The sequence below is a fragment of the Dreissena polymorpha genome, chromosome 14 (assembly GCF_020536995.1).
Source record: "Dreissena polymorpha isolate Duluth1 chromosome 14, UMN_Dpol_1.0, whole genome shotgun sequence".
Lineage (NCBI taxonomy): Eukaryota > Metazoa > Mollusca > Bivalvia > Myida > Dreissenidae > Dreissena > Dreissena polymorpha.
This window is the reverse complement of record NC_068368.1, coordinates 63113217-63132525: the sequence shown is the minus strand read 5'-3', so window position 1 is coordinate 63132525 and position 19309 is coordinate 63113217. Positions and strand designations below refer to the sequence as shown.

At 35.9% G+C, this 19309-nt stretch overlaps 1 protein-coding gene across 1 annotated transcript in view; it reads left to right on the top strand.

Annotated features, from left to right (window-relative positions):
• LOC127856998 (contactin-6-like) overlaps positions 1–19309 on the top strand; it is a 78502-nt gene that overhangs the window by 15429 nt on the left and 43764 nt on the right. The window contains exons 5-9 of the mRNA XM_052393247.1: positions 4025–4167; positions 7413–7479; positions 8774–8896; positions 15333–15444; positions 17182–17360. Of these exons, the coding sequence (XP_052249207.1) occupies positions 4025–4167; positions 7413–7479; positions 8774–8896; positions 15333–15444; positions 17182–17360 (624 nt within the window). The remainder of the gene's footprint in view (positions 1–4024; positions 4168–7412; positions 7480–8773; positions 8897–15332; positions 15445–17181; positions 17361–19309) is intronic.

Sequence of the window (19309 nt, the reverse complement as noted above, 5' to 3'; positions counted from 1 at the left end):
AAAGAAGCTCTTTATGGAAAAAATAGACTTACTAATACATGTGCGGTGATACGGACGGTGCAGAAAAACTTTACCAATTTCCTTTCATGAGGCAGAGGAGTTGGAGCTTTATTTGATAATTACCTTTCAGTTTGGTACATATGTCGGAGTTCAATGTCAGAAAAAAAAAGTAAAAAAAATAAATAAAATCCCTACCTACCAACCCACCAGAATTTACCTGGGTCGGGTTATGCCAAACAAACAATTTTTTAAGGATGGCCATAATAAAATTCCAATAATCATTTGCCATTGTCATTTTTAGAATTTCCTAAAGTACTTTAAGTTACTTTGTGTGCGTTTATTGTGCCGTATGATTATTGTCTTTGTATTAAACGATCAACAAACATATTTGTTTTGGGTTTAATTTTTACGACAACATGTATTAGCATATAAACAATGTTACGTAATTATGTGTTGGCACATACGAGTGGTCAAGACTCCAGCAGGTTGTGGATTTATAACTGCTTGTTGTTTTTGCTATTATATTTTAGCGGAGACAATTAGCAGTTTGAAGCCACATCGATAACCAACACTTAATTGTTGTTTTGTTAATTGTTGTTATGTTAATTATCAGCTTATTATAACTATTGTTTGACTATATGCGCATATAAAGTAGTTCCTTTTTGTTTATATTATACAGTTGATATCGCTAATCATGACTCGATAATCCCGTATATTCCAGTTTTAAAGCAAATTCCGGTAAATATTAACGATAAAAGTGCTCAAGACACACATTTGCAATTATTCTTATGTATTAAATACATTTTGGCATTTGTTACTATTTAAAGATGTGATGAAATAACGTCCAATCTGGGTGGGTTTTTTCCACTGAACAGGCATAAATCGCCTGACATGATGTACATGTTTTTATACAACAAAAAATACACCCAAACTTTCCATGCCACGCTGTACATGTCTGCATAATTTTCATGCGCTTTTATGGAGACAAAGGATATTTTAGCACTTTTTATTTGACGCTAGAATTTGTTAATGTCGCATAAGCATTAAAATTCTGAAGCGTGTTTCAGATTACAAATTTAATAAAGCTCATTTCAGAATCGAACGAAACATTAACATTGTGCGTAATTTATTCAACAATAATTTGTTAAAGCGCATTATGTGCCATATCGCTTATTTAAACGTGAAAATAATAAATATGAATTTGCGATTTCAATAGACGCAGAATCCTGTGTTTTGACGCAAGCAAATTAAAAATGACTCGTTTTTGACTCAACCCTTTTTTTCTGCCGTGCGTCATTTTGACGCATATAAAATTTGACCTGTGCGTCAGTCAGTTAACATCTCAAGTTCCATAGTAATAAATCCCGCTGTGCTCCTTATTGAAATTAATGTTTCAGTATTTGAAACTTGGTCTTTTATCGAGGGAATACTCCGGGAGTTGTTTAACTTATCTGATCTCTTCCAATACACGTCACCGTCTAAATAGTGCATGCGCACTAACTGGGTAATTGCAGCAGCGATTACGTGATATTTGATTGACCATCCGATAATTGCAGGGTCTTTTGCAGACTTTGCAGACGGCACAGTTTAAGAAAGTTTGCAAAAGTAATTAAAGAAAAAACAAAATTGATAAAAGATCTATTAATCACGTAGATCAACTAGTATGATAAATTGAGCAAGTTTTGTCAGTTTGTTAATCCACCGATAATTACGAGTAACACCCATCTTATATAAAATGGAATCACAGTGTATTTTTTATACTAACAAGTCATAATACTACACATTGAGAAAACACATTTCCTCGATAATATATGAATTATCAGAGTAGAATTTAATTGCTACGTCGACCTTCGATACTGTAAATGGCCGACGTAACATTAAACCCGCGTTCAATTCAAAGCTGGCGATTCAAATTGCAAGTAATGGTGATTCAATAATGGAGAAAGCATTAACTGGATTTAAAAACATTTTATAAGGTTTGTTAAACCAGATAACTAAAAGAAAAATTTGGATTATTAAAGTAAAACTACTACAGGTAAGGCATTCTTAAGTGTCTATGCGGACATGCATAGTATTTGGATAAACAGTAATAGGTATACTAGATGTTCCATGCATTTAGATTGTGTTTTGTTAGAAAAGGTATCATAGCAATGATGATAATATAATGACGATAAATATGTGATGAAAAGGTGCTACCGGCACAAATCTTAAATGTGTTAAAAGACTTAAAAGTGTTAAAAGGAAGTAGATTTAATGTGCCAATTCATTAGAATATGTTGTGCTATGTATCATGGTATTGTTATTTAATAAAGCAGTATAACTTTTTAAGATATTGTGTTACTCTTAGAGCATATTTTTGTCTAAAAAATTGAATAATACAGACAAAAACACAATTAACGCGCTTCAAAATTGACCCAAGCATTTTTCAATTTGACTTTCAGTCCAGCGGTCATTGACTCCTGGTTTTTAAAATCTATTGAAATCCCTGAGAAAGTAGCCTAAATCTAGGTTTCTATGCTACACAAATGTACATGTAGGTGTATATCTTTCCACTCAATCTACCGCATACGTATGCGGCGGATTAACTCTGCGAAAGTACGTGAGGTTAAAACAGACTCGGTGTCGTTGCGCGGATCGGTGCCGAGTTCCTCGCAATACGCCGCGTGAACACTCGACACGGCGGCCACATATTAAATTTTTTGGCTGTGGTGAAGCCGCGGATTATGTTTGTGCGGCGTTGGCTGTGCTGTATATAAAGCATTTTCTCGCATTTCAAAGCCTTTTAAACAAAACATGGCTAGCTTTCTTAACACTTGTTTGTTTAAACTATTAAGTACTTTGATAAATTTAAACATATTTGGGCGAATCTATTATACGTTGGAATTAATGTCTTCCTAACATCTGCATAGTAAGGACATGTAAGAACAAAGTGATATTCATTCTTGATATCATTATGGTTGCATAAAACACATTTACGTTGATGATACAAAATATGACCAGTAAGGTATGCTCTCAAATCGCGTCATGTGATTAGCTCATGTTCAATGGGAGTTCCCCCATCCCACAGTTCAATTTGTATATGCACTTACGTAAAATGGCGGAAATTTGCAGACTTCAATATTGGCCATACTTTGGTTTTGAAAATAACAATTTTAATAATACTGGATTATCGGGTAATGGATAGAACATGTACATATATTAAAATTCTGAAATAGAAGTGGGACTTTAACATGTATGTCTGGGACGGACGTCCAAAATTTTAGGCTTGGAAGTCAGGACTTCCAACTTTTAAAAGCTAACAGAAGGGCTGGTTGATCTCTAACAATGTTCTGGTGTCTTCACGTTTCAATTAATAATTTGTTAGACGACAAACGTAATTTTGCAATAATGTTCCTATGTTTTTTATTTTCAACAATATCAAGATAAGCCGTATATTATATTATATATATTATATTATAATTATATATTATTAGTTCTGCATTTTGGGATAAAACCCGTGGTATTGTCATAGCCAGCTCGTCGTCCGCCTTCTGCGTCGTGCTAAAATCTTGACAGTTTGTTAAGGTTTTGAACATTGGCTCTATAATCAAAGCGCTTCCACCTACAACTTTGACACTTCATATGTAGATGCACCTTGATGAGTTCTACAAGCCACACCCATTTTGGCGTCACTAGGACTATGGTCAAAGGTCAAGGTCACTGTGACCTCTAAAAAAAAATTCTGACAAGCTTTAATTTATTCAAAACTGAACCCGTAGCCGAGCGTGGCACCCATTATGCAGTGCTCTTGTATAATATCTGCATCTGTTGTCCTACTTCCTCTGATTCAAGTTAGTAGGGGTGTTGTCTGTTACTGGCGAAAGTTGTTTTACTTAACACTGGAAAACACAGGAAAAGTGTACGTAAACTGACCGTCATAGTTTGATTGAAGTACTGTCGAATATGGTGAAAATATTGTTTGAAATCAAATAACATTTTGTATACAAACACAGACAAACACATCAAAACACAATTTGTTTTGCAGATTCTGGCAATCTATTTCCTGGTAATCAGAATACCCCTGCAGAAACCATTATGTTGAATCTGTACAACCACTATGCAATGGAGTGCAAAAACAAGCCTTCCAGCATACCCCCACTTGAGATTTCATGGGAAATTGGCACTATGGTAAGCTAGGGATCCTTCCCTTTCATTTAATGCATTTTGGAAGATAATTTGGTCTTAAATTAGACTTTTAAACCAGGTTTTCCGAAGGAAAAAACTGGTTATTAGATTGGCGAATTTCAGCTGGTGGGTGTATAGAACAAGCTTGTCCAAGCCATAACTTTGTCGTTCATTGTGAGATTTTAAAACCATTTGGCACATTTGTTCACCATCATTAGACGGTGTGTCGCGCGTAAGAATTATGTCGATATCTCCAAGGTCAAGGTCACACATCGAGTTCAAAGGTAAAAAATAGCCATAAATGAGCTTGTCCGGGCCATAACTGTCATTATTGTGAGATTTTAAAATCATTTGGCACATTTGTCAATATCATTGGACGGTGTGTTGCGCGAAAGAATTACGCCGATATCTCCAAGGTCAAGGTTGCCACAACTAAAAATTGATTGATTTTGAAACAAAGGGGGTTACTATGAACAATCAGTAACAATCCACATTGTGAGTTGTCACCCTTTATCAGACTTTTTTCAAATTGAAATCAAGGTCGCCATGAGTAAAATAAGATTGAATTTCACACAAGGGGGGGGGGGGTAACAATTTTTTCAAATTGAAAACCTGGTTTTGTGACAATTTTGTCCCTTGTTTCAAAATGCACAGGAGTGTGAAAAATAAAAAAGATAGTTTGTCGGTGGACAATTTTCTTGTACAATCCTGATTGACCAAAGCATCAACTAATATAGGTTTTATTTCTGATATTTATTTTAGTTATTATATACATCATAAATATTTTTATTTAAATACATACAAATATAATACTAACTTTAATATAAACCGGACATCAGCATTGTAACATCCTCTTACGAAATCCCTTGTGGTTAAACTCTTAAATGGATATTTATTCTCATAGTTCTTGATTGGAATTATTTTGGCAATGGGCCGTTCATTAATTCTTGATTACAGGACCATATGTTGACCCCAAAATAGTTATTTTAGTTAGGACAATGGTATAGACTCCACTTAAGGCTAACATACTTTTTTTTAGCTCACCTGATTGCTCAGGTGAGCTTTTCTGACCGGTCTTTGTTCGTTGTCCGTCCGTCCGTCAGATCGGTGAAAATAAAAGGCCGCCAGTGGGCGGGGCATTTTTCTCTATATGTACATGTATATAGTGAAAACGTTAACACTCTAGAAGTCACATTTTTATGCCCCTCTTCGAAGAAGAGGGGGTATATTGTTTTGCTCATGTCGGTCCGTATGTCTGTCGCCAGATGGTTTCCGAATGATAAGTCAAGAACGCTTAAGCCTAGGATCATGAAACTTCATAGATACATTGATCATGACTCGCAGATGACCCCTGTTGATTTTGAGGTCACTAGGTCAAAGGTCAAGGTCACGGTGACCTGAAATAGTAAAATTGTTTTCGGATGATAACTCAAGAACTCTTACACCTAGGATCATGAAACTTCGTAAATTAGGTACATTGATCATGACTTGCAGATGACCCCTATTGATTTTGAGGTCACTAGGTCAAAGGTCAAGGTCATGATGACCCGAAATAGTTAAATGGTTTCTGGATGATAACTCAAGAACGCTTATGCCTAGGATCATGAAACTTCATAAGTACATTGATCATGACTCACAGATGACCCCTATAGATTTTCAGGTCACAAGATCAAAGGTCAAGGTCACGGTGACCCAAAACAGTAAAATGGTTTCTGGATGAAAGCTCAAGAATGTTTGTGCCTAAGATCATGAAAGTTCATAGGTACATTGATCATGACTTGCAGATGCCCCTATTGATTTTCAGGTCACTAGGTCAAAGGTCAAGGTCACGGTGTTTCAACTTAGAAAAATGGTTTCTAGATGATAACTCAAGAAGGCCTATGCTTAGGATCATGAAACTTCATAGGTACATTGATCATGACTTGCAGATGACCCCTGATGACTTTCAGGTCACTAGGTCAAGGTCACGGTTACCTGACACAGTTAAATGGATTTTGGATGATAAGTCAAGAAAGCTTACGCCTAGGATTATGAAACAATATACCCCGGTAATGGTCAAGTTGAGAGAATTTTCTTATAAAATCAATCAAAAATGGAATTTGTCATGTAGATGTTTTGAACATCTTAATACTTTGTTATCCATCTGACATGTGTGCATTATAATCATTGCATCTTTTTAAAGATGTTTGTGGTTTAAAGTTTTTTTTGTTTTGGTTATTAAACACAAAGCACTAAATTGACAATTTCCAGAAAGACTAACAGTGGGCTGACCTTGAAACGATGCAAGATGGAATGTAATTCATTTGTTTGTTTTGTAATTTAATATCTTAACATGTCAACTATGAAAACACTATGCAATTATTATTTTGTTATCAGACTAGGAGACTACAGTTCATATGTGCTCTAAAATCTACAAGTTCACAAGAACAAACACACACAACTAAATTTGATATTAACACATTGATGCCTAACATTGATTATGAGAGAGAGGAAGGAATGAGTCATGCTGAAGGATACACACATTGATTGTTTATGAAGTTAATGTATGGGATCAGGAATAACATTTAGCTGTTATTTGTTGGTGTGTGAGCTCTGGTCAACAGAGATGTGTTTAACAATGGATATATGCTACTGCTGATAAAGAGTTCTAAAATATACAGCTACATCTTCCAAATTTAGGTTTGGAATGTAAATTGCTAACTGTTGGCTACATTGATCATGACTCACCAATGACCCCTATTGATCTTCTCGTCACTAGGTCAAAGTGATTTAAAATACAAAAATTGGTTTTTAAATGATAACTCAAAAACACTTTCACCTAGGATAAAGACTTCATATGTACATTGATCATGATTATAAAAATACCCCTTTTGAATTTCAAAACACTAACTCAAAGATCAACATCACAGTGACTCACTAGGTCAAACGTCTTAATAACAATGACTCAACACTGTAAAATGGTGTCCAGATGACAACTCAAGAAACCAAGGTCAAAAATCAAAGTCACAATGACTAATATATTCATATTCACACAATGGCTGCCATTACAACTTACAGCCCATATGCAGGCAATGAGGCATGCATGTTTTACAAACAGCCCAATACATTTGGTAATAATTCAATGAACACACTCTTCTCAGGTGAGGGAACTAGGGCCATCTTGGCCCTCTTGTTTAAAATTAATTTCATTAATTTATAATGTATTATTTTCATATACATTAAGATCACTGTGTTATTTATGCTTACAGATTGGTACTACTTTTACTCTGTCAGAAGAGGTCAAACCATCCGACCGTCTTGTAAGGCAACCAGATGGTATGTTAATTATGTTTTTCTTACAGATGTTCTTCAAAATGGTTTAAAGATAACCTTTACAAAATTGTAGAATTTGCATAAGACTAATTTAAAACTTTTATATCAGATTCTACTTATGATTTGAAGAATCTGATTTCCAAGTGCTTGAATTTTAAAGTCTTGAGCTTTTCAGACAATTTTTGTTTTTAATGTAAGCAATATATACGTGTTGAAAATGGAGTTCCTTTAATAAATGGTAAGAATAAATTACTCCAGCTCTACCCTTAATGTAACAAGCTCTTTTAAGGTTTATAATACAATGCTTTCGAAAATATCACATATATTTAAATTGAATTGTAGTATTATTTAAGCATCACTTGTGTATGTCATCACATGTAAAGCATCTGAACTTTGTTATACAAAAGTGCACACAATTTTTATGTCCCCCACTATAGTAGTGGGGGACATATTGTTTTTGCCCTGTCTGTTGGTCTGTCTGTTTGCGCCAACTTTAACATTTTGCAATAACTTTTGCTATATTGAAGATAGCAACTTCATATTTGGCATGCATGTGTATCTCATGAAGCTGCACATTTTGAGTGGTGAAAAGTCAAGGTCAAGGTCATCCTTCAAGGTCAAGAGGTCAAATATATATGGCCAAAATCGCTCATTTAATGAATACTTTTGCAATATTGAAGATAGTAACATCTCATGGAGCTGCACATTTTGAGTGGTGAAAGGTCAAGGTCAAGGTCATCCTTCAAGGTCAGAGGTCAAATAAATGTGGCCCAAATCGCTTATTTTATAAATACTTTTGCAATATTGAAGATAGCAACTTGATATTTGGCATGCATGTGCATCTCATGGAGCTGCACATTTTGAGTGGTGAAAGGTCAAGGTCATCCTTCAAGGTCAGAGGTCAAATATATTTGGCCCAAATCGCTTATTTTATGAATACTTTTGCAATATTGAATATAGCAACTTGATATTTGGCATGCATGTGTATCTCATGGAGCTGCACATTTTGAGTGGTGAAAGGTCAAGGTCATCCTTCACAAGGTCAAGGTCATCCTTCAAAGTCAAACGTCATATAGGGGGACATTGTGTTTCACAAACGGATCTTGTTGTTTGTTATATTTAAAGAAGCATGCGGTGATGTTTGTTACTTCAAATTAATGAAATTATCCTTGAACACTGGCAGGAGAAATTTAAATGCTTTTTGGAAAAACCCAGTTCTGTGTGTTGCACAAACCACAATTTAACAAATGTTTTTTTACTGGCTCGTTTATGTCTAATTTGCTCACCTTATTTGTAGGAACCCTTCATTTTCTGTGGTTGACTTCCGCAGATAGCCAACACTTTCGTTGTTTTGGGACAAACACAGTCAACGGAGTGACTGTGTCAAACCCACTGATCATGAAGCTGAATCTTGCAGCAGGTAAAGTTATCCAGTTTCAATTAAGGTTTTAAATACATTGTTAAGTGAATTTCATATGTATGTTTCTTTATACTTTTCAATGGCATGAACATGCTATACCTTCATTAGAAGTTATTCCATTTTCATGCAGGAACAAACCCTGAATTGGGCCATGTGTTGTACCCCTCATTGTATTCGCGACACAGTAGTTAAGGACACTTGTTTTCTTATATATATTGTGACCAGAGATTTTTATCAACAGCCAAGACATAGGTTGAAGGCCTCAGGCACTCTTAACTGTTTGTCGTACTCTCTTTATAGGTACCCCCCCTTCCATGATTAACACTTGCGTATGGGCAACCCTTAATGCAAAATGTCAAGAAAACGTTATCTAACCGCAAATTGATGTGTATAGCCAGGGGGTTTTTTTACTAAGAAAGTGACGCCGATATTTGGCGTCTTCCCCTACCAGAATTTTTCTCCTCAAAATACAATTTCCCCACCAAAAATATAATTTTTCACCAAAATATAATATTTTCTCTCAAAGAAATGTTTATTTTTCCTTTGGGCATTCGACAATTAACCAATTTGCACCATGTACAACGATATCGCTCTCTCTCTCCAGACGAACACAAAAAATCTGGGAATCCCAGTTATTCTAATTATAGCTCTTAAATTACGTCATGTAAACTGGGCAACTAATCGTAATAATCATGTGACTATTTTACTGGATACCGGTCTTGCGAGAGAAGGGTGTTTCGTCAATTAATTACCGGAAACCAGTTGAATTTTCATCCGGGCTATATGCAAGCCAAGATATAAACGTGAAAACAGAAAAAAATGTCTCACAATTGGCGTTCTTACACAAACAAAATAAAACATTCGGACTCAGAAGATACTGAACGCATCGAGGCATTTTTTAAGAAAGAATCATCGATAACCGTTATAACCCAGCAGGATTCTGAGGTAATCAACATCGAACATTGTGAAAGTGAAAGTAGACAATCGGCAGCTGCCGCTCCTTTCCCTTCCAATACTGTAGCAGATCAAGATCGTCAACCCATTCATCATGAAATTGAAATCACAAAATTGACATCGTCCCCCGGCCCCACTACAGAAATATAGTTAATACATTTCCCATTATTAGATCTACACCTGCAACTTTATTAAGGACTTTGACGTTAATAAGTGTTAAATGTGTTTAAGAACAAAAAGGACAGAGACAAGCCTCTTTTGATGAGTTATAGACATTGAAATGAACAGTTGTTTTTTTTTCCCCTAATATGTCTCTTTCGCTTTCTTTTTTCCCCTTTCACCCAGCGTCCAGCGTCTTCCCCTTTCTCTAAAAAAAAAACCCTGATAGCAAAAAGGTTCCTTCCAATTGTTAAATTGTTTGTACTTTATCCTTATAGTCTTTGCCACTTTGTACCCTGAGTGGACAGTTGAATACCGTATTTCCTCGATTATAAGACGGGTTTTTTTCCCGATTTTTTAAGGCCTAAAGTGGGGGGGTCGTCTTATAAGCGCAGTCTACGAAAAAAAATAAGTTTCTTTACCAATTTTTGTGAAGTGATAACCGTATTTCTGATGAAGAAAAGAAACTACTTTCGTTTAGATACGTGATTTGCCGCTTACATCCTTATGTTATGATATATTATAAATGATATGTCTGTTTGGAATACTCGCGAGTTTAAAATCGAATAAAAATTAAACATAAAAATTTATTAAAGCAAATGTGTACAAATACTGTTGTTATTATTCTATTATTTTCTATTTGCAGCAAAATATTTACTGCGGATCGTTGCTACTGTGGCTGTGAAGAATCAGCGTTAGATCGCTTATGTCATTTTGAATAAATCGGTTGGAAACAATTAACGTTTCTTAAATTTATATAAATATATCGTCTATCTATTTCATTATAATAAATAATGTTTTGCATATTTTGTTCTATTTTCAGGGAATGCAGGGTAAATGTACGTCATGCTTTATTATCTGTATCTTTATTTTTCTAAATAAAACACCTATTTGTTTCCAATTAAACTGCAATTGTTGTGCAAACACTATTGTCATAGATGACAGTTTGTTTATTGCCGACTGACTATCAACATGTGCAACCGTTATCTAGCCGTTAATTGGCAGTTTTATTGATACAATTCGAGATAGTATTGACCCCTAACAGACCCCCTACAGATAGCTTGGTGCTACAAACAGCTAGCAACTAATTGTCAGACAATACTCTTGTTTATTAAGCCGTTAATTGGGTGTTTAATGGACACAGATGACATTATACCTCCAACACTAATCAAGTTTAAATGACATACCTGGTATTTGATTGGCCAATCTGATGCATACATTAATTATTGAGAAATATGATTGGTTTCAAACATACAGACAGCAATCAAACAATCAGAGATATAACGCGCCGATAATCATAATCGTCATTAATTTCCCAAGTATTTCATTGTATTCTATTGATAATAACGTTAAAAGAAGATGTCCACGAAGAGGAAGAGAGCGTCGTATGACATCAGCTTTAAGCTTAAGGTTGTCCAGTTTGCGAAGTCGAACACCAACAGTGCTGCCGAGCGCCAGTTTGGCGTTACCGAGAAAATGGTATATGTACCGGCATGTTATGATGGAACAATTGTTTGTTTATTTATATCATGCAAAAATAAAAATAAAACTACAAATATAATCAATCTAAAACAAATTCTGTCTTGTTGTTGTTGTTGTTGTAGTTTCTTTGTTCACTCTGAGCTGTACGTCGTTTGTCAGTAATTATAAACATATAGTACGTCAAGTACCGGTACCTGAAAAAAAGAATGTAATATATTAATATACATAATCATACACTCTGTATTGAAAATAGGATGACGTGAATCAGGGAACGAATCCGATAACGAGCTTACTTGGTGTATTGTACTTACTTACAAAATGGCCGACCAACAAATTTTGACTATTGAAATTTTACCGATTTTCGTCTTTAAAAAATTGCCCCGTCTTATAAGCGAGTCTACGCAAAATACAGCCAATCTGGACCTAAAGTTGGGGTCTCGTCTTATAGTCAATCCGTCTTATAATCGAGGAAATACGGTAGCTCTCTTATAACAATAATCCGACATGCTGAACAATCCTTTTATCAGTAAGGCCAGGTTGCTTTATTTGCCCCTCCTAAGTTGCTGTTTAATAAAGACTGGTATGCAAGTGGTTATGTCATGTGTTCAACACTTTCATTCCTGCAATAAACAATGGTTATTGAAGAAATCAGGAGTTTGTACATTAGATTTGCCATTTACCAATCAACAAGAGGATTCCCTACTAACGTCGCACCCCTCAGTGATATTTGCATAGGAAGGAACCATTTTAAGCTCATCTATTTTTTGAAAAAAAATTATGACCTATTGTCATCACCTTGGCGTCGGCGTTGGCGTCCGGTTAAGTTTTGCGTTTATGTCCACTTTTCTCAGAAAGTATCAATGCTATTGCATTCAAACTTGGTACACTTACTAACTATCATGAGGGGACTGGGCATGCAAAGTTAGATAACTCTGGCGTGCATTTTGACAGAATTATGTGCCCTTTTTATACTTAGAAAATTGAAAATTTTGGTTAAGTTTTGTGTTTAGGTCCATTTTATTCCTTAAGTATCAAAGCTATTGCTTCATACTTGCAACACTTACTAACTATCATAAGGGGACTGTGCAGGCAAAGTAATGTAACTCTGACTGGCATTTTGACATAATTATGTGCCCTTTTTATACTTAGAAAATTGAAAATTTGGTTAAGTTTTTTGTTTAGGTCCACTTTATTCCCACAGTATCAAAGCTATTGCTTTCATACTTGCAACACTTATTAACTATCATAAGGGGACTGTGCAGGCAAAGTTATGTAACTCTGACTGGCATTTGGACGGAATTATGGGCCCTTTATACTTAGAAAATTGAAAATTTGGTTAAGTTTTGTGTTTTGGTCCACTTTACCCCTAAAGTATCATAGATATTGCTTTCATACTTGGAACACTCGCAAACTATCATAAGGGTACAGTAAAAGGACAAGTTGCATAACTCTGGTTGTCATTTTTATGGAATTATGGCCCTTTTTTGACTTAGTAACTTTGAATATATGGTTAAATTTTGTGTTTCGATCCACTTTACTTCTTAAGTATCAAGACCATTGCTTTCAAACTTCAAATACTTTCATGCTGTCATAAGGTTGCTGTACCTGGCAAGTTGAATTTTACCTTGACCTTTGAATGACCTTGACTCTCAAGGTCAAATTATTAAATTTTGCTAAAAATGCCATAACTTCTTTATTTAAGATTAGATTTGATTGATACTCTGACAAAACTACTCTTACCTGACATACCACAATAGACTCCACCCAAACCATCCCCCGTGTCCTCCCCCCCCCCCCCCCCAATTTTTTTTTTTTTTTTTTTTTTTAAGATCATCTCACAAATGACCACCACACCCTCACACTATACTATACCCCCCCACCCCACTCCCAATTTTTTTTTTGAAACGGTTAAAAAACACAAATATTTATTTTTATTATTAACCAGGTTTTCCGAAGGAAAAAACTGGTTATTAGATTGGCGAATGCGGGCGGGCTGGCGGGCTGGCTGGCGGGCGGGCGGAACAAGCTTGTCCGGGCCATAACTATGTCGTTCATTGTCAGATTTTAAAATCATTTGGCACATTTGTTCACCATCATTGGACGGTGTGTCGCGCGAAATAATTACGTCGATATCTCCAAGGTCAAGGTCACACTTTGAGTTCAAAGGTCAAAAATGGCCATAAATGAGCTTGTCCTGGCCATAACTATGTCATTCATTATGAGATTTTAAAATCATTTGGCACATTTGTTCACCATCATGGGACGGTGTGTCGCACGAAAGAATCACGTCAATATCTCCAATGTCAAGGTCGCCACGACTAAAAATAGATTATAAAAAAAAAAAAAATTACAAAGGGGGTTAATTTTGTTTGTTCATTTCAAAAGTTCAGTTTGAGTTTTCTCCCTTTATCAGATTTTTTTTCACAATGAAAACCTGGTTTTGTGACAATTTTGTCCCTTGTTTTATGTTTGAAATACCGTCCAACCATGGCACCCAAGAATACCCCCCCTCCCCCGAATTCCCCCCCCCAACATTTTTTTTTTTTTTTAAGATCATCTCACAAATGACCACCACACCCTCACACTATACTATACCCACCCCACCCCCCCAATTTTTTTTTTTAAACAGTTAAAAAACACAAATATTTATTTTTATTATTTTATGTTTGAAATAGCGTCCAACCATCGCACTCAAGAATACCCCCCAACCCCCTCCCCCCTCATCCCCGAATTCCCACCCCCCCTAATTTTTTTTTTTTTTTTTTTTTTTTTTTTAGATCATCTCACAAATGACCATCACACCCTCACACTATACAACCCCCCCCCCCCCCCCCCCCCCCCCGCCACCCCATTCCCCCCCAATGTTTTTTTTTTTGAAACTGTTAAAAAACACAAATATTTATTTTTATTATTTTATGTTTAAAATACCATCCAACCATCGCACCCAAGAATCCCCCCCCCCCCCCCAACCTGAATTATTTTTTTTTTGCATTTTTTGTTCGCATTTTTAGAAGATAATGTAATAAATGTCCACGCTCCCACACTATACACCCCTCTTCACTCCACCCCTCCCTCCTTTGTGATTGAAAATGAGAGTCCCTTCACCTTTAAAAAGAAAAAAGATGAGCGGTCTGCACCCGCAAGGCGGTGCTCTTGTTGATATATGTACTAGTTAAATAAATAATGAGGTCAAATTCTGATAAAGCTGCCATGTTATCTGGTCACACATTCAACAATTAAAGATATACATGTGCAATTAATATTTCTAAATTCTTAAATATCCCGAGTTTAATGTGTCAATTAGGGTACGATAATAAACCCAGTTTCAAAGTACAACATTCAATAATTTAAATTATATGTACAGGTTATCCTGTTTTCCCCCAAAATTACCGGGTATACAATTGTTCTGAAGTTTGATCTTTTAACCTGTTGCATACCTTTTAAAAATGGGCAGTGTATTGTGAATAGGGGTTTAAAGCATATGCGTAAAATGTTATCCTAGATTAGCCTGAAGCCCACACAGGCTTATCGGGGACGACACTTTGGGCTTAAATTTTTTTTTTGTTTAAAGAAAGTTTCTTCTTAGCAAAAGTTAAGTTTAGGCGGAATGTGTTGTCCCTGATAAGCCTGTGCCAACTGCATAGGCTAACCTGGGACGACACTTTACGCACATGCATTAAACCCCCTTTTCACAGAGCACGGCTCAAATATATTTTTTCTGGTGAAAATTTTTATTATAAGCCTAAAAGTACAATTTTGGGACATAAATTCTGCTTGTAGTCCGCTAATAATAGTCCTGATTCCTGGAACATTGGTGACCCCAGTTCTAACTTTGTTACAGGTCAAGGAAATAACCGTGCCCCAGAGATTAAGTATAACGATGATGTTACAGTGATGGCTGGGGATGATGCTGTACTCACATGTATCTTCTCCTATTACACAAAGACAGCAGGGTAAGCTTTTTTACAGGTTTACCCCTGGTTAATCCATTGACCCCTCCCTCCCCACACTCTCCCACACTCAATCTCAGTTTCAGGTGTTTTTGCTCCTGTGTATTTGCTCCCTGCTATGGATTTATTTTAGACACAGTGAAGTAATCTAGTGAAGAATGATCGCAGATATGACCTTCCTAAAAAATTGTTCATTTAGAAAACCGACTCACCTTATGTGTCTCTATAAAAAAGTTTTTTTTTGGTCAGGATTAAAAAAAAAATTATGTGCAAGCTCTTCAAATGCATTCAAATGCATCCATCAAAACCATATCCATTTACTGTAATTATTTACTGTAAAATTTTGAAACAAACAATATTCAAATCATACAGGTGTCTGAAAATTAAGAGACAAAAAGTACAGACTTCGGAAATTTTGAGAAACTCTAACAATATGTGTATGCAATGTGTATGGCGTCATTGAATAGGAGCATATGCTTGTAAAATAACAGGCCGTACAGCATGAATTACTTTAATGTTTGTTTCGCTTTACGTTGTTAGGTGAAACTATTGTCACTACAACATAGTTATTCACCTAAAAAGCAAATGTAATGGCCAAATGCCTTCAGGCATTTGTCTTCCAGGTTTTATGACCTTAATCCGGTTTTGAAAATGCATGATCCAAGGCTCAACAGATAAGCCCATCAGAGCTGATTTCTGGTAAAATAGCATAAAAAATAAAGTGTCGGATTAAAAAGAGTCATTAACTACCAACAATATATTTCTGCAAATTTAGAGTCATGAATATAATTATTTTGGATAAAACTGGGGTGTGTTCATAAAACACAATGTCTGGATTAATTACAGTACACAATTTCAAAGAGACTTCAAGAATAGACTGGATGCGTGATGAACAGTTTTTGATGAGGCCTCTCCATTGTTTCAGAGAAACTTTAAGTAAGACTGGACGCGTGACAACCAGTTTTTGATGAGTCTCATTTCCATTGTTTCAGAGAAACTTAAAGTATAGACTAGACACATGACAACCAGTTTTTGATGAGATTCATTTCCATTGTTTCAGAGAAACTTTTAAGTATAGACTAGACACATGAAGACCTGTTTTTGATGAGGCTCATTTCTATTGTTTCAGAGAAACTTAAAAAAGTATAGACTATACACATGACGACCAGTTTTTTATGAGGCTCATTTCAATTGTTTCAGAGAAACTTTAAGTATAGACTGGCGGTATCACGACCAGTTTTTGATGAGACTCATTTCTATTGTTTCAGAGAAACTTAAAGTATAGACTGGACGCATGACGACCAGTTTTTGAAGAGGCTCATTTCCATTGTTTCAGAGAAACTTTAAGTGTTGACTGGACGTGTGATGACCAGTTTTTGATGAGACTAATTTGCATCGTTTCAGAGAAACTTAGTGTAGACTGGATTCGTGATGACCAGTTTTTGATGAGACTCATTTCTATTGTTTCAGAGAAATTTTAAGTATAGACTGGATGCATGACGACCAGTTTTTGATGAGGCTCATTTCCATTGTTTCAGAGAAATTTTAAGTAAGACAGGACGCTTGACGATCAGTTTTTGATGAGGCTCATTTCCATTGTTTCAGAGAAACTTTAAGTAAGACTGGACGTGTGATGACCAGTTTTTGATGAGACTCATTTCCTATGTTTTAGAGAAACTTTTAGTGTAGACTGGATGCGTGATGACCAGTTTTTGATGAGGCTCATTTCCATTGTTTCAGAGAAACTTTCAGGATAGACTGGCTGCGTTTGAACAAGGTAGTGGGAAATGGCACGACTTTGACTCTGCCCAAGGTAAAGGTTCCCGATAACACGCAGAGTCAGGAAGGAGAATACCTGTGTGAGGCCCACCTTGGGGATCTGCAGCCTGTACGAGCTAAAGTCATCCTGAAAATCACATGTACGTAGGCCATATTACTGTAAAATCTTTATTGTTTGTTGAACAATAATTTACATTGATTTTATGGGTGACCAATTCTCAAATTTGTGATCCCTTAAACATTTTTTTTCAAAAACAGAAATGCACAAATTTACTTGTCCACAAAAGTCAGTTTTTGAAAATCCATGAAATTTCATGCTGATAAATGTAAATGATTTTACTGTATATATAGTTGCCAAAATACAACGCTTCAACAGATGTTTGGCCTGTTATTATGTGTTTAACAAATATCCTTAAAGTACTCAATGTATTTAATAATTAAAGATGTTAGGTTATCACAGAAATTTATGTTGCGAAGAATGTCCCAATCTGGGAAAGCAATGCCATAACTCTGTTTTGGAATTTTATTAGATGTATTAAATTGTGCTGTCAGAAATCTCTATCCATAATACATTTGTAATGATATAACTGAAGCGCATGTTTTCGTTTACTTTTATGTACAAAGATTTATTATAGTGTCATTGTGGCAGTACTGTATACTTTTTTAGCTCACCTGATTACTCAGGTGAGCTTTTGTGACAGGTCTTTGTCCGTCTGTCTGTCCGTCCGTTAACATTTGCTCGTAATCACTCTAGAGGCCACATTTTTTGTCCCATCTTCATGAAACTTGGTCAGAAGCTTTGTCCCAATGAAATCTCGGCCGAGTACGAAACTAGGTTGTGCCTGGTCAAAAACTAGGTCACTAGGTCAAAAAAAAAGAAAAACCTTGTAAACACTGTAGAAGTCACATTTCATGCCCAATCTTCATGTAACTTTGTCAAAATGTTTGTCTTAATGATATCTTGGTTGAGTTTAAAAGTGGTTCTGATCCGTTGAAAAACATGGCCGCCAGAGGGCGGGGCAGTTTTCCTAATTTGGCTATAGAGAAACCTTGTTAACACTCTAGAAGTTACAATTTTTGCCCAAATATCATGAAAGTTGGTCAAAACAATGGTTCAATTGATGTCTCGGACTAGTTCAAAAATGGTCGAGATCTGTGAAAAAACATGACCGCCAATGGGCGGAGCATTTTTCTCTATATGTATATAGTGGCAGTTTTCCCTATTTGGTTATAGAGAAACCTTGTAAACACTCTAGAAGTCACAATTTTTGCCCAATCATCATGAAAGTTGGTCAAAACATTTGTTTTATTGATATCTCGGACTAGTTTGAAAATGGTGAGGATCTGTGAAAAAACATACGGCTGCCAGTTTGCGGGGAATTTTTCTCTATATGTATATAGTGAAAACATGTGAACATAGTAGAAGTCACATTTTTTGCCCAATTTCCATGAAATTTACTCAGAACATTTGTTTCCTTGATATGAGAGTTGAGTTAAAAAATGGTTCAGGTCAGTTGAATAACATGGCTGCTGGGAGGGGGGCAGTTTTCTCATTATATCCCGCCCCCTTTCGAAGAAGAGGGGGTATATTGTTTTGCTCATGTAAGTCTGTCCTTCCACCAGATGGTTTTGGGAAGATAACTCAAGAGCAGACGACTCCTATTGATTTTCAGGTCACTAGGTCAAAGGTCAAGGTCTCGATGACCCGAAATAGTAAAATGGTTTCCGGATGATAACTCAAGAACACTTATGCCTAGGATCATGAAACTTCATAGATACATTGATCATGACTCGCAGTTGACCCCTATTGATTTTCAGGTCAATAGGTCAAAGGTCAAGGTCACGGTGACCCAAAGCAGTAAAATGGTTTCTGGATGATTACTCAAGAACGCTTATGCCTAGGATCATGAAACTTCATAGATAAATTGATCATGACTCGCAGATAACCCCTATTGATATTTAGGTCACTTGGTCAAAGGTCAAGGTAACAGTGACCCAAAGCAGTAAAATGGTTTCCGGATGATAACTCAAGAACGCTTATGCCTAGGATCATGAAACTTCATAGATACATTGATCATGAGTCCCAGAT